Source organism: Tasmannia lanceolata, unplaced genomic scaffold, assembly GCF_043159265.1.
Source record: "Tasmannia lanceolata isolate RefF3 unplaced genomic scaffold, GAP_Taslan_0.1 ptg000016l, whole genome shotgun sequence".
NCBI lineage: Eukaryota > Viridiplantae > Streptophyta > Magnoliopsida > Canellales > Winteraceae > Tasmannia > Tasmannia lanceolata.
The window spans coordinates 7774819-7799126 of record NW_027518693.1 but is presented as its reverse complement, the minus strand read 5'-3'; the positions used below and the strand labels follow the sequence as shown (position 1 = coordinate 7799126).

Sequence of the window (24308 nt, the reverse complement as noted above, 5' to 3'; positions counted from 1 at the left end):
TGGTTGGGCTCTGCCAATATAACGTCACCATACTGCATGTATACCTTCTCATTACTGTTTCTAATCTTCTGTGCAGATTATCATTCGGTTCACCTCACTTCATTAAACGGTGTGAAACAACCAATTACTCCATAAGCTTAAGCTACTGGAGAAGGCGTTATTTAATCTTTTCTACTTTTAACACTCCCCCTCAGAGAAGGCGCTATTTAATCTTTTCTAATTCAACACTCCCCCTCATGTGTGACCCCTCTTTGGCCTACACGTGGCACATGTGGCCCCTCTTTTGGGTTGGCCATTACATGTGGATTTAAATATCAAGGAGTTTTGAACACAGGGGAATAGCTCCGATACCATGTGAAACAACCAATTACTACTAAAGCTTAAGCTGTTGGAGAAGGTGTTACTTAATTTTTTCTACTTTAACAAACGCAAGGCATGTATGTCTCCGGCATGCATTGTTGATAGTCATCACCGACTACACGGTGTCGGAGGGGCCAGTGCCGGGGCCGGTGCGAACAGACGTGTTGAATCCTAGTGAACTAGGAGTCCTAGTTTGGTTAGAAATTTGTACCTATTTTAGGTATTTGCTTTGCTTCAGAGTTAATTTTTGAGGAGGAAAGTGGACGGTTGGCACTTGTGTTTTAGAATTCTAGTCTGACATAGAATAGGACTTAAAGTATTCGTTTTAATAAAAAGAGACAAGTGCAGAACGTAGAGAGAAAAGAGAAAATGGGAAGGTGGTGTAAATATTTTTAATTAAAATATTCACAAAAGAGAAACATTTTTCTCTCCTTGCTTTGTGTTCTTTGGTTTTTTGCTTTGATCTCATCGTTAATAAGAATGCTTTGATCTCATATTTGAACAAGTGGTATGTGCTTTGATCTCATTTTTTAACAAGTGGTATCAGAGCCACTGGTCAGGGATTGGTGAACGGTCGTCGAAGCCATCGGTTAGGAGCTTGTGAAAGATCGTTGAAGGAAGCCACTAGTCAGGGACTAGTGGATGAAAGCCAAAGGAAAAAAAAAGATTAGACAACCAGTCAGGGACTGGTGTTCTTGTCAAATCAAAGCCGTGCAAGGACTAGTGTTCGTGTCAGATCGAAGCGGGTCAGAGACTGTTGTACTCAGCCGATCGAAGGAAGATCAAGCCTCTAGGGACGAGGTCCAAAATGTTTGCGCGTAGGGATCATATGTCAAAGTTGTAGATCCAAGATCCGACTTCAAGTTTGCCACTTGTCCAAAGATCGATCATGGAGATGGATTTCGCATATTCGATCAACGGGAATGAGAAGTTGAGTAGCACAAATTATCCATATTAGAAGTCTTGCATAGAATCGTATATCCAGGGGCAAGATTTATGGGAGATACTTAATGGTTCGGAAACCACTTTCTCCTAATGGAGGCGCCGAAACTGCAGAGGTTTTGAGGAAATGGAAGATCAAAGTCGGTAAAGTCATGTTCGTGTTGAAGGCTACCATTCAGAGGGATTTTCTCGATTATGTTTCGAATGCCAAAACTCCGAAGCAAGCCTGAAATGTCTTTGCTACTTTGTTTTAAAAAACAAACGACGTAAGACTTTATATACTCGAAAACGAGATAGGCTCCATAATTCAAGGGAATATGACGATTCTCGAGTATTTCAAAGACACGAATGTGAAGAATTATAATCAAAGAATTGAAACCCGAATATAGTGGTTTCATCGTAGCAATCCATATATGACATACTCAACCAACGTTGGTTGAATTAGAGAGTCTCTTGGAAAATCAAGAAAGTATAACCAAGCAGATGAATGGATCTACGAAAAAAGAGAATGAGGAGGTTCTCCTCATTGGTCAAGGAAAGAAGTTTTGGAATTTTAATTAAAGAAAGAATCAGAAAAGTAAGCTGAAGGCTGGACCAGATCAAAGTCAAGAAAGTTCTGATCAAGGGGGATCTTCAAGCGATCTTGGTTCTAAGAAATAAACTCGGAATTCGATACAAATATGGGTGTGCTACAATTGTGGTAAGCCAGGCTACTTGGCTAAAGATTGTTGTGTACCAAAAAAAAAGAACGAAGAAGGTACATTTCAACATCTAAAAATCTTCAAAAGGAAGATAATGATGAGGAGTCGAGTGCTTTTCCCTCCATCAAAGAAAAACATGATGATCCGCGTGAAGTATCTCTTATGATTACAGAGGTTGTGGATGTAGCTAGTTCGGTGGACACAAACATTTGTGACTGAACAGTTGATTCGAGATGTTCGAATCATGTGACAGATGTTCCGTTCAATAGTGACTCTAGTGGAGGTGGTGTTGAATTAATAAAATCTTGTGATGAGATGATGCCCAGAGAATAAAGCTCAGAAGGTCCAAAGTCTACAGAATGTATTATTGGACCTGCGTCTTTTGAAGAAGCCTAGGGTGTTCCTGAATGGAAGGAAGCAACGGAAGAGATCCTAACCTTGAAGCAAAATGAAATATGGGTTCTAGTTCCACTACCTGCTGTAGTGTCACCTATATCGTGTAAGTGGGTGTACAAGGTAAATAGCAAAGCGGATGGATCGGTAGAGAGGTTCAAGGTGAGATTTGTTGCTCTGAGATTCTCATAGAAATATGGGCAAGACTATGACTAGACATTCAGTACAATAGGCAAAGTTCTGAAGGTTCGTGTGTTCATAGCCCTTGCCGCTTTCGAATGGCTGAACTACAAGAAGTTTGCGAAGTTTAGAGAGGAGCCTGACATGACCAGTAAAGAGTCAACGTTGGGGGATTGTTAGAGTCACCGTCGACTCTACACGGCGACGAAGGGGCCGAGCTGACGCGAATGGATGTGTTGAATCCTAGTGAAACTACAAGTCCTAGTTTGATTAGAAGTTTGTAATTGTTTTAGGTAACTGGTTTGCTTTAGAGTTCATTTTTGAGGAGGAAAGTGGACGGTTGGCACTTGTTTCTTAGGATTCTAGTTTGACGTGGAATAAGACTTTAAGTATTTCTTTTTATAAAAAGAGACAAATTGCCCACATGTTTGTTAGGATTCTAGTTTGACTTGGAATAGGACTTCTAGTGTTGCTTTTTATAAAAAGAGGCAATTGCAAAACGTAAAAAGAGAAGAGAGCATTAAGGGGGGTGTAAATATTTTTTTATTAAAATATTCACAAAGGAGAAATGTTTTTCTCTCCCTACTTGTGTTCTTTGGTTTTTTGCTTCTTTTGCTTTGATCTCTTCTTTAATAAGTGGTATCAAAGCTTTGATGCTTTGATTTCGTTTTACAACAAGTGGGATCAGAGCTCTGGATGGTACAATGTTGAGCAGACAATCGATAGAAATAATCCCAGGATAAAAATAGTGCCAATGAACAAAAGTTAAAATGGATACAGGACAACCTACTGGCAACGGTGTACCCGGGACAAGGTGTTATTCAATGGAAACCTATCTTGCAATCAACCAGGCCCATATATGACAAGGTGAGTTCGGAAATATTCAAGTTTTCAAGGAAAATTGTAAGCCTATGACCCTACATTATCTTTTCTATGGAATATTATTTGATTGATCTTTTTAATAATTGTTTTCCTAGATAAAAAAATCCTTAAAAATCACTAAAACCAGGAAGAAAAAAAGAAGGTAAGAATTAGAAAAAAGAGTATTATATCCACAACTTAGTGACTTAATAGTTTCTTTTAATGAGTGGTAGTTTCTTTTAAAGCAAGGCAACTTGGTAGTTTGGCCAAAGTTGCTTACTAACTTTGGTAGCTTTTATAACACAACAAGTATAATTTTGTCATTTCCTAATACAACAGTTAACTTTTAAAGGGAAGTCATTTCCTTTTTAAAATTCAGAAAAAAACAGAAAGTGCACCACTTTTGACACTTCCAGAAGGGAACGCCATTGCCTATCTCTTTTCGCCACCCCACTCATCATTATATACACAACCTTTTCTCTCATATTTTTAATTCTCCTTCAAGCCCATGAATCTAATCCATTCCTGCACCCTTCCTCTGCCTTCTCTCTAAGCTTTCAGTCTCATCCCATAGTGAGTTTTCTCTTTCAAGGGAGTTAGGTGTGTCCTGATCCTCTCAGACATCTTCAGCCGTCATGATCTTAGGAGAGCAGGTCATCACAGCATCCGCGACCGTCAAGAAGATCTTGTCTTGGCCAATCATGTCTGTGAATTTGGACGCGTAGAGCTTGTCGATCACCACCTGCCCGGGATTGGCTAGAACAAGCTGTTGAAACATAATGAGAATTTTGAGGTACTTTTCAATCTAATAATCGTAGAAGTTAGTACATGGTTTGATTCATTAAGCTTTCTCATCCTCAGTGGAAATCGCGTAATTTATAGAAATGGTGGGCATTTTCATAATTCATGGAAAGAAAATGTATAAAATTCTGTTCCTGTTTTCATTTTTTCTTTATGGGATTATGGTGTGGTTGCTCACCTGAACGTCTCGCTTTTGGAGACTCCTGTGCAACTCTTCTAAGACGTGGATGCCGCTGGTGTCGATGTCGATAACAGCTGCAACATAAAAAAGTCGTAAAAATAAGTCTAGGCTCAACTGAATTCAACATGTTTACAAATGAAAAAGTTAAAAAAAGGAAACATAAGACTACTCAGATTTGCTTACGTGACATTTCCACAATCAAATACTCAATATGTGGTTCGTCGTTTGCTTTCAGTTCATCTTCATCACCCAACCATCTCAGGATCCTGCAAGAAAACATGTTTAAATGTTGTTAGTATGTTCTTGTGGGATTTGTAATTGCCCATGTGGGGTTAAACCTACTTAACAGCATAAGACTGATACAGAGTAGGTAGAATTGACAGTAAAATTTCCCACTTAGGTTTTGATCATATCAATCAAAAACATCAAATAGAATGATGGAATTATAGAAGGACATAGTTTTAGTAAGTCAAATAGAATGATGGAAGTATAAAAGAACATAGTTTTAGTAAGCCAAACACTGTAATTTGTTAGCTGCATCTGTTAAGATGTCACTGTTACAGAATTATCTACTGCGAGTGTGATATTCTGCTTGCTGTTTAAATTTTGGGTTCTCTGTTGAAGTCTGCTAAAAAAATGAACCACTTGAAGACCCAATTCTGTCTGATTAGATATAAATACGTAAATCATGACACCATTCCTAGCAATATATTCTTTGAACTGAAAAATCTGGAGGCACAATCAAGTCCATCAATACCTCTCCTTAACATAGTTTGAGTTGGAAAAGTAGATAGCTGAATCAACTCTCACAATCAGAATACCGGGAACTTTCTTTGCATTAGGATACTGTTCAATGTTCCTATAGATGGTTGTTCTGGGAAGGTTCCCAAGTATAGCTGTCCTTGGTCGTGTCACTTGTAGAAGGATTTTTGCAAATGATATCGCAACCTGTTTGTAAGAGATCATGAAAACATATTTTAGTAGTTAGTATCCAGCAGATCATGGTGGGCAAATGAAAGTTAGTTGAAAGGATAATCCACTTCTTACCGCAATCAAAAGGCCAATCTCAACAGATGCAAAAATTACACCAAAGAAGGCTCCCATGCAGGCAACAAAATCCAATTTATCGATTTTCCAAATCAGATGTGCTGCCTCATAGTCTATTAGGCCGATCACAGCTGAAATAATGATAGATGAAACACTGGCATTCGGAGTGTACTTGAAGAGGGGTGTGATAAATTCTAGGGTTAGGAATACTACAGCCGACATCACGATATTAGAAACAGCTGTTTTGCATCCAGCCATGTAGTTCACCGCAGAGCGAGAAAAGGAACCTGAAAAATGGAAACCAATCAATCCAAGAGTAGAAAGAAAGAAAACAGGAGCTTTGAAATAACAGATTGTTGTGGCAAACTTGTCGAAGTTTACGTACATACATACATACATATGCTCTAACTTAGCTTTTTCACCTGTTGCCACATAGCAAGAAGTCATTGAACCAGCAACATTCATCACTCCAAGGGCCACCATTTCTTTGTTTCCATCCAATTGATAGTCCTTCACGGATGCAAATGTTCTTCCAATCGCTACAGCCTCCTGATAAATCCATAGCATTTGGTTTTAGAATATAGAAATGTAATTTTAATATCTGTATGCATAGTCTTGAACTCTGGAATTGACTTACCGTTAAGGCCACCATACCAGCCACAACACCAATTCGGAAACCTTTCCCAACATATCCACCGGTGAAATAAATTTGATTCAAAGATGAGGGATTTATACCCTTCTTTATGTGGTTCACCTTTTAGACATCAGAAGCAATATTAGTACTGTACTGGTTTTATTGCGACGCAATAATTCAAGAAAACACTTCCATTAAGTTTTCAAGAAGAGTTGTGAGTTTTCATTCAATTCAAAGTTGATTACTTACAATTTGAACACCATGCCTTTCGGCATGGGTGATATATACAAAAAAGGTGGATAGAACAACAGAGATCAAAGGCGCAATCGCAGCCACCCAGAAAAGGTTCTTTCTCTTCTTCCCCTGTTACATCAAATTATGTAAGAATTAGGGAAAAACACCTTAGACGAGCATAAAGTTCAAGCTATATGGCGCAAAGAGTAACTCTTACGAGATATTTGGCTAGTAGAAGGAAAGCCAAGAATACCGTTGCTATTAGTATTGTCTGCCAGTTCCACTGTAGATGTAGTAAAGGTTAATGGTTAATAAATGCAACTGACTGCACCTATTTTATTCAACTTTCAAGAGTGATAATTCCTCACCCCATGGTGTACTGAACCCCATACCGAACGCATAACAGAAACAATATCAGTCTTCTTGGTAAATTTCTTGATGCCAAGAAAACCTTTGAGCTGCTGTAGGGCAATTGTAATGGCTGCCCCACCCATAAACCCAATAATGGCAGCATGAGATAGGAAGTCTATCAAAAATCCTAACCTGAAAATGTAACCAAAGTTTTTGATATTATAACATAGAATAGTGATAGTGGTGAACGATCGGACACAGGAGAACAGCTATCAACAATTAGGCTAAATCGCATCCCCATGGAGTGAGAAAAGCATGCAGACATTGGCTCCATAAATAATCAGAAGTTTGTGGTTATAAACAAAGCAATGTGGTACTAAGTACTAACAACACAGTGCAGAATATAATCACAAAAATGGCTTAGTATAGTATCATTTAATTTTGAGTCCAATAATGAGTTTTGGACTCACAATCAGTTCTCAAAATCCAAAACAAACAGGGCCTTAATTTTGTGGGGAGTTCTGGTTTTGTAATTTCAAAAGGAATGGGTGGTTGAAATTTATATTAGTTACCTGAGCAACCCAAGTGCGGCTTGTGTAATACCAGCAAAAAAAGTCGCGGTGAATGCAAGCCGGCGGTACTCAACTGGATTGGAGATAGGGTCAATCTCATTCTGGAGCAGAGTTCCAAGCAACAGAGACACAACCGCTACCGGACCAATGGCAATGTCTCTCGAATTCCCCATAAAGGCATAAATCAGCGGTGGAACAAAACTAGAGTCTGTTACATTCAATAAAAGACAAAATTTTCCATGAAATCAATTGGTAATAAGTCAGTATGTTATTGTTAAATAAAAATAATAAACTTAAATGGGAATGAGTAACTTACATAGCCCATATTGGGGAGCCAAATTCGCAAGCTTTGAATTTCCAATGTCCTATTTCATAGAACAAATCTCACATTAAAGAATTTATTAAGCTGGTTAGGAAATGGAGGCAACTTGGTTCTTAAAATTATCTACCTGTGGTATACTGAGACTGGCAATGGTTAGTCCCGCAATAAGATCTCCTTTGAATTTCTGTAAATTATAGTGTCTCCCCCATTCGAGGATGGGAAATATGGCCTGAAGGCCTAGGATAAACTTTTTTGACCTTGGTTGGTCTTTGAAAGGGCGGAAAGGGTCATCGGGGAATAACGTTTCCTTCATTGTAGAAGTGAATTCCGTAATGAGCTTTTGACGAGGGGGCAATCTCATCTTGTGAACAGATGGAAATTCATCCCCATTATGTGTGGAATTCAGGGTGGTGATGTCCAATTCTTTTGTTTCATGATCATTAGAGACAGAGTGACCCATCTGAGACTAAAATTAGAGGTGAATACAAGAACAAAGTATTCACCTGTACGACGTCACAAAATTCTATCAGTAAAGTCCCAAACAGTCCTTAATATGTGTTAGCAAGTGAAAGTAACAAACACTACAGCGTTACATATATACAAAGATATCTAAATCAGAAGACATCACAAATAAATTTAATAGAAATATGCTATGTCACAAATGTCGTTCTCGGGAATTTCTCGGCAAGAGAAAATCTAGGGATAGATTAATTTTTATTATTTTTTCCGGGTTTATATAGGGAAATAAACGGTAGAATTAACATTATTTAAAAAATATATAAAAATATTAAATTTAATAAAAATATATAAAATAAAATATCGTAAAAATATCAGGATAATATCGCGATATTATCGGGATATTTTATGATAAGAACAAAAATATTGCCATATTTAAGAAATCTCGGGATTAGTCCGGAATTTTTTTGTTTTATCAAACTCTCGCGATAAAAATGCTATATTTTGAAAGTATCGGAGATATTTGTGACATAGAAAATATGAAACCAAACATTCAACCAAATCTCAAATATATAACAGAATGCAGATAAATTAGAACAAGCAATCTAGTAAGTGGGACTTAGTTAAGTCAATAGAGATAATTACCCAATTAAATCAGCAGGGGTGTACTGAATCTGAGATCTTGCTAACCTATGAGAGAATGGTCATGAATAAAGGCTCTCTTGTGCTTGATTTAAGAAGGGAAGTTGGAGAATTGCATACAATATAATAAAACAGAGGGACCATAATGAAGGAATTGACAACAAGTACTCCAACACAGAGCCTTATGCCCCTCTAAAATAGAAATAGAGAAGGTCCTTATATAATCTTTAACAGAATTGCAGGTCAAACTTGTTCCCTGAGTGATAAGGCACCATAACTATGAACCTAGATCTTATAGATACCCAATACAAGATTGCTAACGCGGGTGCTTAAGAGGGAAGAAGAAGAAGAGAAATTAGAACACAAGATCACATCCAAGAGAAGAAGAGGAATATGGGAGCAATGCTCAACCCAATTGATATTCCATCAATTTAATAAGTTTATCAACATCCAAAATCCCCCTTAAAGATGGTTTCTAACCCCTTAAATAAAAGAAAACCAAAGAAAATTCGTTCAACCTTCTCCACTAGCTAACTTAGGGACTTAAATAACATTAATTGCACTGGAACTCACTAACTTTGACTGTTTTGGGAATCCACTGACACAGTCCACTAAAATTGCTATAATTTTCTAACAATTGGGCTAATTTTCGAGCACAAATACTTGTTGGAAAGATCTCAAAGAGACCTACAACTTTGTGGTTTATCATTTCCATGATTCTGCCATTTAATAGCCCAAAACATTGGTTGAAAATCGGTCAAAAGCTTTAATGCGGGAATGAACATTGAAACTCCACCAAATACACCTAGGCATGACATGGTTGCCATGTTGGCATTGCATCAATTGCTAAGTATAAAGTAATTATTATTTTTAATTATAACCTAACTGACATATTTCTTGCATATTATTGTAGTCATGAACTTAAACAGATGGTTAAGAAAGGTGTTGACTTGGCTGTTCTGATTACATCTGTGTTTTTTTTTTTTGTTTGATCGGCAAGCTGGGGTTAGGCGGACCCCTACCAGAATATTAATTTAAGAAAGATCTGATTTTCCATGGAAAGTTCAGAAAGAGAATCATGTTTGAGGAATTTTTCTGTCGTGGCTGTTAAACAATTGGTCATGAAAAGCCAAAGCCAAGTACGACTTCTACTCCCCGCCTGAGGGCATGACAACATTCATACTGCATTTTGTGTCCATTTCAATAAAATGGAAAAAGGGTCCCTGTATTTTTCATAGACAACATTCATACTGTATTTAACTGTCTTGGCTTTCTATTGTGCATAATTGTAGCTTCTCAACTGAAAATACTTAATTTGCATGTAGATAAAAAAGGAAAATTAACAAAATCCATTAAATGAAGTTCTAATGGCCATTCCAACAGATAAAGTTACAAAGTTGGACAACCCCTTAAAAAATCAGCATACACTCTTATAAATTAAAAAGACTCACAGAGAAGTAGCCAAAAGAACAAAAAGAGAAACCCATATTTCAAGGAAACCCAGTACTAGTAACATTTCTTATGCACCACCAACATGTGAGAGAGAGAGAGAGAGAGAGAGAGAGAGAGAGAGAGAGAGAGAGAGAGAGAGAGAGAGAGAGATGATTCATAAAATGATGAATTTTTTTAAAACACACAAAAAGTTCAATATCAAATTGTATTGGAAATTCAAAACAATCAGAGACCCAATTCTGGTTTTACCTAAAAAGACCACAGGAAAAAAAAATACCCATAAATTCTAATCATGCAAGTAAATCATACCTGATGGTAAAATTCAAAAGCCAGCTGAACAGATTCAAATTATTCAATCAAGCCATTAAACCAGACTCTTGGTTCTTCAGATTATTAAAAATATTCATTAAATTAATAAAACCCAATACAATTCTATGAAAAGGGTTATTTTTACATTATATATCCAAAAAGGCAAAAAAGGCTATTGACCTCTCACCTTTCCTAGGAGGGAAAAGCTTTACATGGAAACCATCGATAGTGCACCAAGAGGATGATTTCTAGAGAGAAAAAGGGTCCATAAAGAAAAAGCCAAATTGTTTCAGATTCCTCTAAACAACACCTCAAAAATTTAGAACAAAGGGAGAAAAATTGATTTATGTTCAATTGATTTAATACGTGATTGGGACCGTTGATCTAATTGATCTAATGGGTCATTAGAGACCCATTAGGCCAAGGTCTGAAGCCAAACTGAGGTCTCATTCAGAAGATGCAGAAATGTAAAAATTTATAACTTACATATTTAGGATGTCTTTTCCTCATAGTTGATGAAAGGTCGAGGTCAGACTTGGGATGACCAACAATATTCATAGACTAAACGTACCAGTGGGTCTATGTCCTGCATGGTCATTTTCTCCTTCTCTTTGAAAATAAGATGGGAGTAAAACAAAAGAAGAAGAGGGCTATATCTTAGGAGATATGTCCAAATGTTGAAGATGGCAACTAAAGAAGAAGAGGGCTTCTAGTCTAGAAAATAAAGAGGAAACCCTTGCGACAAGGAATTGAGCTCCAATCCCCAAATTGTTGGTGACTTTCACTTTCATCATTATTTTCCAAACGAAATCCCGGAGAATTTTTGGCCTCACAACTAGGGCTGCAACTCGAGCCGGGTAAAACCCGACCCGCATCGACCCGACCCGAAAATAGCCTGGGTCGGGTTCAGGTTTCATGGGTTTCGGGTCGAGCCGGGTTCAGCATTCAAAAGCCCGCATGAATCTCGGGTCGAGCCGGGTTTGAAGGGGCCCGACCCGAGTTACATAAGTTATAGTATGTACATTTTTTTCTATTGTTAGTTAAAAGTTAAAGGGATAATTACATTTACACCCCCTCTAGTTTCTGACACATCAACTTCCACCCCTATAGTTTAAAACGTGACAAATACACCCTTGTAGTTTCAATTTGTTTAAGGTAGGCCCCCTCAGCTGAAGGTTCGTCCATAGATTGAAGGGTTAGGATGATCTGATAGAGCTGATTTTTTTGGCACACCCTAACTATGTCAGGACCCATCAAATGAACGCTTTGGATCATCCAAACAATGTGGGCCCACATTATTTGGATGATTTTTTGGTAGTGTTTGGATTCGGGTAAGGGCCCACATTATTTGGATGATCCAAAGCGTTCATTTGATGGGTCCTGACATAGATATGGTGTGCCCAAAAAATCAGCTCCATCGGATCATCCTAACCCTTCAATCTATGGACGAACCTTCAGCTGAGGGGGCAAACCTTAAACAAATTGAAACTACAAGGGTGTATTTGTCACGTTTTAAACTATAGGGGTGGAAGTGGATGTGTCAGAAACTAGAGGGGGTGTAAATGTAATTATCCCAAAGTTAAAAGTGAAAACCCACACACCCACTGTTACTGTATGTGAGTGTAATTTCTGCTTCTATGAGTTGAGTTGATTCAAGTGTTTGATTCAGCATTGTTTGATTGTAATTACAACATTGTTTGATTACAGCATTGTTTGATTCAAGTGTGATGTGAGTGTAATTACATCATTGTTTGATTCAAGTGTAATGTGAGTGTAATTTCTGCTTCTATGAGTTGAGTTGCCTTGCCAAACAAGAATTTTCCTTAAAAATTTGCGTCAACGTGAAAAAACCCGACCCGAGATTTATCATGGGTAGGGCCGGGTTTGGGAATCGTGGGTTTTCCGAAAAAAAACCCGACCCGACCCGACCCGAGATATTTCTCGGGTAGGGTTGGGTTCTCCAAAACCCGACCCGCCCGACCCGAGTTGCAGCCCTACCCAAAAAACAAGCAAAACATTAATGAAGGTGATTGATAACCTTGTATGTCACATTTACATGATCGAATCGTTAACTAACCCATTGGGGAGGGTCCCACCATAGTTAGGTGATCCTGTGACTTCGATCAAATAATCCGTGTATATGAGCTTGTCAACAACGGTTAACCCATCTAGTTTCGTAAAGCCAGTCCATCTATTTTTGTCCACGTTGATCAATGGTCTTGATCACATGTATGCCATTTGGGACCCAAGGTTGATCATTAAGATTATATCTTAGCAATAAAAGCATAAATAAGTTACAAATTTTTTTAAGTTTATTTTTTTAGCGAAGTGACATATCCGCCCCTTTTAATCACTTGGGACACCCAACAGCTGTGTATCAATGACTGCAGAGGAGCTGATGGACATCACGTCAGAAGAATTCAATGTGGCTGATTGCCACGTATACTGCTCCTGGTGTTCCAAGTAACACAAAGGGGCGGATTTATCACTTCCCTATTTTAAATGGGATTTGCTAGCGTCCATAATAGAAGGCATTTCACGGATGGTCTATTGCATGTGAGAACTGCCACACATGCTCACTTTTCAGCAGATTTTGTCTTCATTCACGATGTGGCTGCTCTCACATGCAACAGACCATCCGTGAAATGCCTTCTGCGATGGACACTAGCAAATCCCATCTTTTATTGTAGTTATTTTTAGAGCTGATGGACATCTCTAGTTACAATGTCCAAAAGATGTGGTGGAATGATTGGGGGGCATATCCTCTCCCTTATATACACAAATCCTTTTTGAGAGATAATTCGCTGCACAATTTGCCCCACTTCATGTATGAGTAATACTCCGAGAGTTGAATGCCTGTAGGTTTTCATTGATAACCTCTAACAAAGGTCTCTTCTTCCAAGGGCATTTATAAGTAGATCCCTTACCGATACGCCAAAAGCTCCAGATGGAACGCGTTAGATGAGGCCCTGTAAACCTGTCCCACCCAGTCCCATACCTAGGCGGGCCCCCACTCAGGACCGTAACATGCTACCCTTTCATGCCAAAACAAGCTGAGCAGAACACATGCAGCTGGAAGAAGCCAGAGAGAGGATGTTTCAAGCTAAATACAGATGCATCCCTAGTCATGGGAGGAGCAGCAATAGGAGGCATAATAAGAGACTCTGGCGGCTATGTTCGCAACATGTTTTCCCTAAATATTGATTATACGCTCTAGAATCCGCGCCATCCACCAAGGATTATCTCTAGCGAAACAGAGAGGAGTTGAAGAAATATGGATCAAGTCTGCGTAATGAATGGAAAATACAGCTGCTCAAGGCGACTAAGGCCACTAATTGCAGCCATTAGACATGCCCTCCACTATTTCAAAACATGAAGAGTAACTCACACTTGGCAAGAACCTAATGCAGTGGTAAATTATTTGTCAAAATTGATTGTCCCTGTAAAGGAGACGATATTCCCCTGCCCATTATCCCCCTCCCCTACTTGATATTGTATTCCTAGACAGTTGAGAGGGCATCTACACTCCATTGTAAATTCATATCTTATTAATGATCTCGTAGGGGTCCGTCAAACCCCAGCTTATCTACCAAAACAAACATTGAGAGATGGATGACAAAATACTGAAAATAGGAATCGTTCGAAAAAATTGCATACTGTACTTGCCTATTTTAGTCATTTTCAATGAGATAAGGGTATTTTAATTATTTTCTATGAGACAAGGGGACTTGTGTCATTTTATCTAATAAGGCTATTTTGGTCATTTTCAATAAGATAGGGTATTTTTATCATTTCCCAAAAGGTAAGGGAATTTTTGGTTACTTCCTTTGACATAGGATGGTTAAGGATTTATTTATGCTTAAGATTTTTAAATTTTCTCTCATTTTCCACAAGATAAAGGGTATTTTGATCATTTTTATGAGATACGAACCTTTTTGTCAGTTTGCATGACATGATTTTTTTTTCTTTTTACGATCTTTTCTATTTCTTCTATTTTCTTATTTTCTACATTTGCTTGGCCAAGAGTATTTTGATCACTTTCCATGACATAGGAGTATTTTAATTTTTTTTCCTATTTCAGGAATTTTTTTTGTCAGTTTTTCTACTTTTTCCCTTTTCACATTTTTCCATATGGTATTTTGGGAATTTTGCATGAGATAAGGGCATTTTGGTAATTTTGATAAGTGGATTTTAGGATTTTTATTTTTTTATTTTTTCTTATTTTCCATGAGATAATTAAGGGTATTGTGGTTATTATGAGATGTGATCATTGTGGTCATTTTCCATGGCATATGGGTATTTTATGACTTTTATTCAATTTTTTAAAATTTTCTAATTTTTTCTAATTCTCTATGAGATAGGGTATTTTGCTCATTTCTCATGACATAAGGGTATTTTGGCCATTTTCTATGGCATAAGAGTATTTTAGAATTGTTTCTTTTGTTAGGATTTTTTCCTAATTTTTTCATGTCTTATCATTTTTCATGAGACAAGGGTATTCTGGTCATTTTTCGTGATGGGTATTTTATGTTTTATTTCCTATTTAGATTTTATGTATTTTTTCTTATTTATCTACGAGTTAAGGGTATATTAGTAATTTTTCATGAGGGCGGGGAGGGGGGAGAGTTGCCTATTAGAATTTTGAAGTTCTACCCATTTAGGAAGGATTCTCAGGTGAGCGTTTTCACAAGATCGAGAATGGGATTTTGTTGGAGCCTCTTGACTAAATCCCAAAACACCCAACTAACTCGGGTTTTCAGAGTGGAAGCTTAAAGTATGGTGGGACTAATGCGTTGCTCCTCAAGTCCCCCATAGTTCCCCATTTGGGCTACTTGGTTGCCATGTAGAATAGTTGTGAATTAGAATATTGAAGTAGTCAACATGTGTAATCACAGTGGAGTAGTCTACTCGTAGAGTAATGGAAGTAGTGTTTGGTTGTCAATTAATGTAGTTTCCTCTGAGGAGTGTTATTACCCATATAGAGAGGAGAGAGAGAGAGAGAGGGAATCAAAACCCAAGACCACTTGGCGAAAACTAGGGCTGCAACTCGGGTTGGGGGGGTCAGGTCGGGTTTTTTTCGGGAAACCCACGAGTCCCAAACCCGGCCCTACCCATGATAAATCTCGGGTCGGGTCGGGTTTTTTCACGTTGGCGCAATTTTTTAAGGAAAACTCTTGTTTGGCAAGGCAACTTCATTTCTAGAATGGGCAAGCAATCATTTTCACTGTAAGAAATTAAAAATTAAACATGAATATTTCTTATACAGGCTCACATTGAGGAAAAATCAGCAATGAGTTATGGAAAGTTGGGCAAAGATAAGAGATTAATAATGAATCTGATTCTTCAATGACACAAAGAAGATGACCACAAAAAACAAAAAAAGAACGAAATTGCAGGCCATGCAATGAAATTAAACATACTGGATGTCTTTAGTAGGCCATGTAAGGAAAGTAAACTTACTGGACGTCTTATCCAGAGGAAAACAACTCGTCACAAAACTTTTTTGTAGTAAAGGTTGCTCTACCACAACAGGTTCCAAGCTATGAAGCCCACGTTCTAGCTGTTTGATGGAAAATTAATAATATTCAGCATCTGAATTACAAGTGCTCCAAGTGAATCAAAAGGAAAGAATACACAGTTAAAAGACATTCTTTCATCATCTACATAGTTTCAGAAGAGAGCTGAGCATGCATATACAACACTATCACTGCAGTGCCACTGAAGCAAAAATTAAATAACAAAGATTTCTAACAATTCTAACAAGAAACAGTCAATTAAAATCATATAAAACTACAACAGTGATACATTTTGAGCACATTGTAATTAAACTAAAAACAAGTTTAGCACAAGGATTCCAAGGGTTTCCAATATGACAATATCATTACAAAGAATATGGATTTGATAATTAGATTCAACTAACCACTTTGCCTCACATGTCTGCTAGTATCTTTCTTGTCATGAAGGTGATTTCTGATATAAGGTCAATGAGATATTGAATGCCATATTACGAAACTTATCAAAATATAATTATCATATTAAGCACAGAGTTGCTCAAAACCACTATAATGTATTGTTCCAGCCCACTGCAAACCAAGCTGTCCCAAGAAACTAAAGAAATGTAAAACATTGAAAAAACAAAGTTACTCAAAATTAAGTGCAAAAAGACAAAATATGCCTAATAGACTTAAAAGCTAATGTAGTTGATTCCATTGTTAATGCTTCCCCAGAGGGCTTTCTGCACCAAAAAGAATTCCAATAGGTTTCTGCATAAAAAAGAAACACACGAAGTATGAGTGAATTTTTGCATTACAAAGTTGAGTATTATCCAAAGAAATTTATAGTCAGTCATTATCTAAAAGAATTTATGTATGAAGTTTACCTCATCTATGGCATAGCTCAAGATTGTTATCATATTATGGAATTGGTCGAGAATCAATAAGACCTTCAAAAAGAAAAGAAAATACATTAGAATTTTTAAAACATATTTATAATTATCTAAGCAAATGTGTAGTTACATTACCTGATTCAATGATTTCAATATCATTATCATGTTGATAAACTTCGATTTCTTCATCATTATCACCATCACATCTAACGTCTCGTAGCCAATCTTGAGTGCAAACCAATGCTTGCACAACCCCAGGACTCATTGAACTTATGTATTTGTCAAGAACTCTACCACTGGTACTGAAAGCCGACTCTGAAGCAACTGTAGATACCGGAATCGGCAAGATATCACGAGCCATTTGAGAAAGTATAGGATACTTTGAGCTGTTAATTTTCCACCAGCTCAAAATGTTGAATTTAGGATCATCTAGATGATTCTCTTCTTCCAAATATCGTTCCAGCTCTGATGTCGGCCCAACATCATTCTTCTCAGCACTCATCTTGAAAAATTATTTTTGTAAACTAGAAATCCTCCTCTCACCAAAAGGAGAAGTTCTACTGTCAACCTCTGAGAATCTTTCCACCGACTGTAAAACTCGCCTTCGCCTTGAACTATAGGCAGATACATACTCATCATAAATCTTAAAGGCCTCATACTTAACAAGTGAAACTTGTGATTCGGCTTCATCCGTATCATAGATAAGATGGTACATAAAACTCAAATATTTAAGCTTATACCTAGGATAAAGGACAACTGTAATAGCAAGCATCACATTGTACTCCCTCCAATATTTATCAAACTTACTTTGCGTCTTAGTAGCCATTTGGTTAATAGATACATCTTCGTGTATAGCCATCCCAAGCAAGTGTTCTTGAATTGTAAAAACCTCATGAAAATACAAATTTGCAGTTGTATATTTATGCCCAGAGAAAAACTTTGTAGCATCATAAAAGACTTTTAATAATCGGCAAATAACTCCAGCATTCTTCCAATCAACAACAGTAGGGGCTTCTCTTGCAAAGATGGCATCTCGTGTCTGTAAGCGAGTGAAGGTACTCTCAAACTGTAATGCAGACTCTAGCATAAGAAAGGTGGAGTTCCATCTTGTAGCCACATCTATGCATAAGCCTCTCTTACTTGAAAGCCTCTTTTGTAAAATACATTCTTCAAACAACTATTTTCTTGCTTGTGAACTCGGAACATATTTAACACTTTCTCAAATAACATCAACCGATTCTTTAATCTTATTTAGCCCATCTTGCACTATGAGATTGATGACATGTGCATCACAACGAACGTGAAAAAATCGACCTTCTTGTAGTAACATGCCTTTCCTTGAAAGAACCGGAACAAGTTTCCTAATAGCAACGGTGTTATTTGAGGCATTATCTAGGGTAATGTTACTTAACTTCCTTATATTCCAATCAATCAAGCACAATTCAATTGCATTCGCAATAACATCTCCCCCATGTGGAGCTGGAACCATACAAAAATTTAGAATCTTCTTATGTAACTTCCAATTATCATCAATGAAATGTGCTGTAAGGCATAAATAACCTAAAGTCTGATTAGATGTCCACATGTCGGCAGTTAAAGAAACCCGATGACATACACCAATTAATCTTTTCAGTTTAAGTTTCTCCTCTCCATACATATTCAACAACTCTTTCCTTATAGTCGTGCGTGATATAACTTTGAGCCGATGTTGGTTAGCCATAATAAAATCTCTAAAGGCATCCTTGTCAACTAGGTTAAATGGAAGTTCGAGCTTAATTATAAAAATAGCCAACTCTCTTCGAGCTCGATCTTGGTCAAACATCCAAGGCATAAGACCCGCCCCTTCCTCCACATCATCACCATCTCTAACGAGTTTAAAATAGCCAACTCCCTTCTGGCTCTTATCTCGTGAGGTATAAGGGATGCATGCATTATCCAAATGTAGTTTAAGACTAGTAGTGCCACTGTTACTTGGGCATGCAAATAATTACACTTAGCCCTCACATCTATCTGTGGACCCCGATCCTAGGATGATGAGGAAACGAGTCCCTCACACCCTCTAGATCTCCACAACGTGAAGGAGAGCTCTACCAATGAACTCTCGAAACTGTTGCCACCCTCACAGCATAGCATGAGTGGAGATATAAAAAGAAAGAGATACATCCTGATCCGGAGCCAGGCCTCGAAACCAAGATATATCTGAAAATAACTTAGAGTCGCCATCCATGGATACGCCATGGAACAAAAAACAAATGCTCTCTTTGCAACAGATAACAAGAGATACAGAAGGTCCATGCCTGATGACGAATGGAGAAGGTCCGAAGAGCACCCCTAATTCGCCCGAGTGCGAACACTTGGTCTCTTATGCCATTTATTATTAACCTTGAAGAGTTTTAGGCAAAAATCATGTGAAATGGGAACACGCATCTCCGAGAAAACATCTATCTAATCATGCATGTCTCGGAGATGAAAATAAGCACACACAAAAGAACCAAAATAAATGTCACCTAAGCACAGCTAGGTTATGAGTGACATGCCTAATAGGTGTCTAAGTTCTGGTGGACGAACACATGCATGCTACCGCTAAAGTATAGGATCAGTACAAGAAAGTAAGAAAACACAACGAAATATACAATAACAACACTACAAATCCTAAAACTCTAAACGATTTAGCCCGAGTCCTCGGATGGTCTGATGTTCATCTAAAGAAGCCTACGTATCCCCGCCTCCAGGAGAATCAAGGCAACGTAGCCTATTCTGAGCTATGATGCCTAAGACACCTAGACCTCTATCGTAGACTCGATCTAAAAGACCGAACTAGTTATTAAAGCTTCTTGAACGATTATTTAAATTCCAGTGAATTGTAGATTTTAGGACACCCTATATGCCCTAACTAAATGCAGATTAGCCCTAAGCTAATGCAGGTGGTTCCTACAACCTATGTATAACTAAGCTGTATTTCCTAAGGAAAACAAAGGGTTGACTAACGCATCCTATTCTAGTCATCAGTCGGCGATGTGAATCGCCCACTGACCGGACGGAGGCGCTCATATAACTCTAGGGCAAACTCCTAACTCTAAAACAAGCACACAACAAACAGACAACAAATCAAAACAAAACCTTAACTCTAAAACTCTCTATCTAAGACAAAGTCCTAACTCTAGAGGAAGATTTTTTCGAAAAAACAATGCTTTGGAAGATTTTTGGTATTTTTAAAATGGTTAAATGATTTATTTACAAAGTTTGGCTGGACCTGAGATAAGAATCTCAAGCTGCACTACGTACCTCTTAGAAGAGGATCAAGCCAACGTAGTTCGAAACGAACTCTCCTAATACGCTATAAAACTCAACACTTTAGATTTTTTTTAAAGGTTTTTTATGTTTTCAAATGTTTTTGAAGTGCTTTTATATTTTTGGCTTTTAAAAAGTGTGTTAGCACCCTTCAGCTAAAGGGGATCCGAGAGAAGAGTCTCCTTACCCACCATATCGCGGTAGAGTAATTTAGAGGAAAACGGGATCCCTAAAGCCTAAGGGGAAAGAAATCAAAATATGGGGGACTAAAATCCCAAAGAAAAGAACAATTTCAAAGAGACGAAAACAAAACTAATGAGCCCTAATCAATCTCCAAAGGAGACGATATCTAATCTGCGAGGAAAAAAACCTAAACAAACGAGAGATGAAAAGCTTCTAACCCTAAGGGTAGACTTCTAAACAAAGGGGACAGACAAAAACCCTATAAGAAGAATTACTAAACAAGTCACTTAGGAACGGTCCTAACTGACTGAACACTCTAAGATGAGAGAATCCCTTAACCTGCGAAAACTCTAAGGCAGGAAGGGAAGAGGCTGGCTCAAGAAATATTCCATCATCGCCGGAACCCAAGAGGAAAATTCCCAAAAATTGATGGAAATGCCAAATACTTGTGAAAAACTTAAGCTCTAATGAAAAATCAAGATGACAAGGGTTTGGTCAAGAAATCCCAAATAAACCCGAATATTGATACCAAAACCCGAAAGGGAAAAGATAAAAAGGAGGGGCTCCGAGTAGCCCCATCACAGTCCTCAAACCGTCAGTTAGTTGAAATCCCGTGCTTTTTATCTTATTACCTTGATAAGAACACAAAATTATGGGAGCCAAAAAACTACAGGATCAAACCCAAAAGTACGTGTAATTCAGATATTCGCATTAAGGAACCCAAACCATGATGAAAAGTTATATCAAGAAGCCGCATCTAAATTCCCTCTACACCCCTCTTTCTGACACAAACCACCGCAGTAGAACGCTCTTGGGATTAAGAAAGAATAAGGTCATTCTCTACTTTCCTATCAATCATAAAAAGCAAATGATGTGGATCATAACAAGACAGAGATGATAAATCCTGCAATTCCACTGAAAAGAAGCCGATTGCTTAAGATCTAAGAGGGGGAAAAGGTACTCGGAATGAGCTCTCAAAGGCGACCCGAGAGCTCAGTTTTGGGAAAATAAATCCAAAGGGTGAGACCTACACATCATGACCCCTCTTCACGCCACTCCAACATACAAACCCAGTCAAGACAAAATGTGAGGTTCAACACCAGGAACAAAAGCCCGAATCCAACTGTATCCAACCATTTCGATCAACATCGGCAAATAACTTCAGAATTGACAGGGCTCAAGAAAAGAATCAAACTTTTGAGGTAGCATTCCTAACAAGACAGTTGCTTAAAGATTTATTGATTTCACATTCAAAGCTTCAAATGCTCATAACCCAAAACTAACAAGAAAACGAGAGTCCTACATTTAATATCAACTAAGCCAACTCAGACACATGAAAACACGTTAAAAGCTCATGAGAACTTAAGGTTCCACTGACATGAAGGGCAAACATTCACCTCTAAATTGTTTGGAAACGTACACCAAAAATTTCAAAAACAGATCATGGAGGGATAAAACTGAGTGCTAGACTCTTAGACCATGCTACCCAATTTAAAAGGCACTCTGCACCAAGGAAGATATGACACAGAATACGATAAGCATCATTTTTTTGTTTGATTATGATATCACCATCATGAAGAACAGATACCCAACAAAACATTAGGAATGCTTTTAACACATATGCCAAAGATTCAAAATCCATTGGATATACAACAACAACAAAATGTGAAGCCTGCATGAAGGGGAGCTATATCATCCCAAAAGTGTATTTAGGCACTGCCATTCTATCAAAGAAACAAGTATTATCTTGAGTTGGCTGCTGGTTCAAACAATGATAAATCGGGAAAATCAAAATCAAATATGGACCTAGAGAACCTTTGAGAACCTAGACTATGGAGTGCTTCAAATCCCTTTAAATTTCCACAAAATCTCAACAAACAATCTGATATAGCAAACCAATTTCATCAAGTTCAGATCAGATATTAGCATTAATCACAGAACCCAAATAGTCATGGCAAGCATGATTTTCCCATTAATCATAGATAAAAGGGATAAGAAAATTACCAGAGTGGCTGAGAAAGAAGGAGATGGTGTTAACAAGAGATGGACGGATGTCTTCGAAATTTGGCCCCCAAGATGGCGGAGGAGCTTGCCGGAGTCGATCGCAGAAACCGATGGAGGCTCTTAGTCTCCTTCTTTCCAAGCTTTTTGCAGAGGACCCTAACCGACCCTCTTTTCTTTGCTCTTTTCACAACCCCAAGTAATCCCAAAGGAGAGATCTGAGATGGGATTGGGTTTCTCAATGAAAATGGAGATCGGTTGGAGATGAACGGCACATCTAAGCCGACATGGTTGAAATGGGTAGAGAAGAAGGTAGCGTGGGGCAGATCTAGAGGTGGCTGGAGAAATGGGGTTTGCCGAAAATGGTGGCTGATTTGTGGGGATTAATTGTGGGATGGGGGCTGTGAGGTCGATAAAAATGGGTTTTGTATGGAAGAGGGTTTGAATGGATAAAAATGAAGGTGGGTTTAAGAGGTTAGGATTGTGGCTGAGATATATAAGAAGAAGAAGAAGGTGGTCGGTGGAGGTGGGATGGGGAGAAGAAAATGGATTTGCAGAGATCAGAAATGGAGGTTGATGATGGTGGGTTTTGGAGGTTGATCGGAGCACGGCCAGAGTTAATGGTTGAAATGGGTTAATGGAAATGGAAAAAAGGGGGAGTGGTGGTTGATTTGGGTGGGGAGGTCGGATTCCGGCAAGCTTGTCGGAATCGATGGAGATGGCGGTGGTGTTGGCTGACGAAGATGGAGGAGAAGGTGAAGGTGGAAGGTGGAAGGAGAAGATGGGATTGAAGTAGAAGATGGTGGTGGTAGGAGAAGATTAAGAAGAAGAAGAAAATCCCCAAACCCTCTCTCTCTCTCTCTCTGTTTCTCTTCTCTGATCTCTCTTTGTTTCTAACAAAATGGGTTTCGAAATGGGTTTGATGGTATGCCGAGAGAGGGGGTTTGATAGTACGGCCGGCCGGAGTTAAAGGAGATGGAGCCAGAGAAGAGGGTTTATAGGGAAATGGGAATGGGGGTTGCAGATGGTGGGAGATGATGGTGGCTCCAATGGCTTTGCCGGATTCCGGCAAGCCCACCGGAGAAGATGGGTGGTGGCTGGGAGAGGAACGAAGAAGAAAATGGGGTTTTGATAAGGGAGGTGGCTGTTATGGTGGTGGAATTGGGTTTGGGTGCTGCAGGTAGTGGGATAGAGGTGGAGGTGGTGCGGCTGAGATGGAGCCGGAGGGGAGAAGATGGTGGGGCCGGAGGAGATGGCCGGAGTTCTCTTCCTCTCTGTTTTTTTCCAGAAAATGGGTCTCCCCTTAAAAACCTTAATTCGTTTGGGTTTTAAAGAAAAATGGGGAATGATATATGCAGACTCCCCCTTTCTTTACTTAGACAGCCCTCTCTAGGGTAATCTTTGACAACTTTTAACCTGCAGGGGTGGTCCAAGTAGAAAACAGGGGGAAGAAAATTTGTGCAAAATATCTTCTCCTCCTTTTATCTTAGCCTTTCAAACCGCCTTTATCAATGAAGGGCTGAGATTAAAAGCTCTCTAACCACCTAGGAAGCTTCCCAGGAAGCTTCCTAAGATTCTCCCCTAACTAATTTTGTTACACACTAATCCGTATACCCCCGTATCTCCCTGGACAACCCATTATGGCAAATTTGAACTGGCTTTTTAGGTTCCAACGCACCCCCTTTTTTGGCTAAATCGCTACCCTTATAAACTTGCAACACGACACTTACCTCGGCTCATTTAATAGGCAACGCGCTCGGATCTTGACGAAATTTTACAGGGACCTTGGTGGGACCCTAGCTAGCCTAAAGTGTAATTTAGGGTCCTAACACACTGATTTGAAAAAGTTAAGCACAAAACATGGAGGTGCAGGGCACGGTCAAAATGGGGTGTCTACACTATCCCATCGGGTCCTTTCTCCTTGGTAAAATGATTCCATACAATAGATTTAGTTGGATATGCCCTTTTTTTAGATGTTTGTGTCGAGGAGTCCCCAGGAGTGCTAACAGT

General features: G+C 38.5%; 1 protein-coding gene across 5 annotated transcripts; it reads right to left on the bottom strand.

The window, feature by feature from the left end:
• Positions 1 to 3709: 3709 nt before the first annotated feature.
• LOC143847787 (sulfate transporter 1.2-like) lies at positions 3710 to 11142 on the bottom strand. Of its 5 annotated transcripts, none has more exons than XM_077356550.1 (14): positions 10925 to 11142; positions 7707 to 8082; positions 7574 to 7622; positions 7258 to 7465; positions 6703 to 6877; positions 6552 to 6617; positions 6350 to 6463; positions 6104 to 6220; positions 5889 to 6015; positions 5467 to 5753; positions 5177 to 5367; positions 4603 to 4685; positions 4417 to 4493; positions 3710 to 4203 (listed from the first exon to the last, which is right to left on the bottom strand). In XM_077356550.1, exons 2-14 carry the CDS (start codon positions 8037 to 8039, stop codon positions 4054 to 4056), a joined length of 1977 nt encoding a protein of 658 aa, XP_077212665.1. In that variant the 5' UTR covers positions 8040 to 8082; positions 10925 to 11142; the 3' UTR covers positions 3710 to 4053. The 5 variants fall into 5 exon arrangements, with proteins under 5 accessions (XP_077212665.1, XP_077212668.1, XP_077212664.1 ...); XM_077356553.1 differs by lacking the exon at positions 10925 to 11142 and adding an exon at positions 10626 to 10817 and having other exon boundaries at positions 7707 to 8039; XM_077356549.1 differs by lacking the exon at positions 10925 to 11142 and adding an exon at positions 10626 to 10815.
• Between the last annotated feature and the right edge of the window lie 13166 nt (positions 11143 to 24308).

Bases quoted from the DNA above. Each gene is read 5' to 3' on its own strand.
- LOC143847787 (XM_077356550.1), bottom strand. From the start codon at position 8,039: ATGGGTCACTCTGTCTCTAATGATCATGAAACAAAAGAATTGGACATC. The intron at 6,618-6,702 runs GTGAGGAATTAT...CTACATCTACAG, and splicing joins GGGGTTCAGTACACCATGGG to TGGAACTGGCAGACAATACT. The intron at 6,016-6,103 runs GTAAGTCAATTC...TGGATTTATCAG, and splicing joins CTGGTATGGTGGCCTTAACG to GAGGCTGTAGCGATTGGAAG.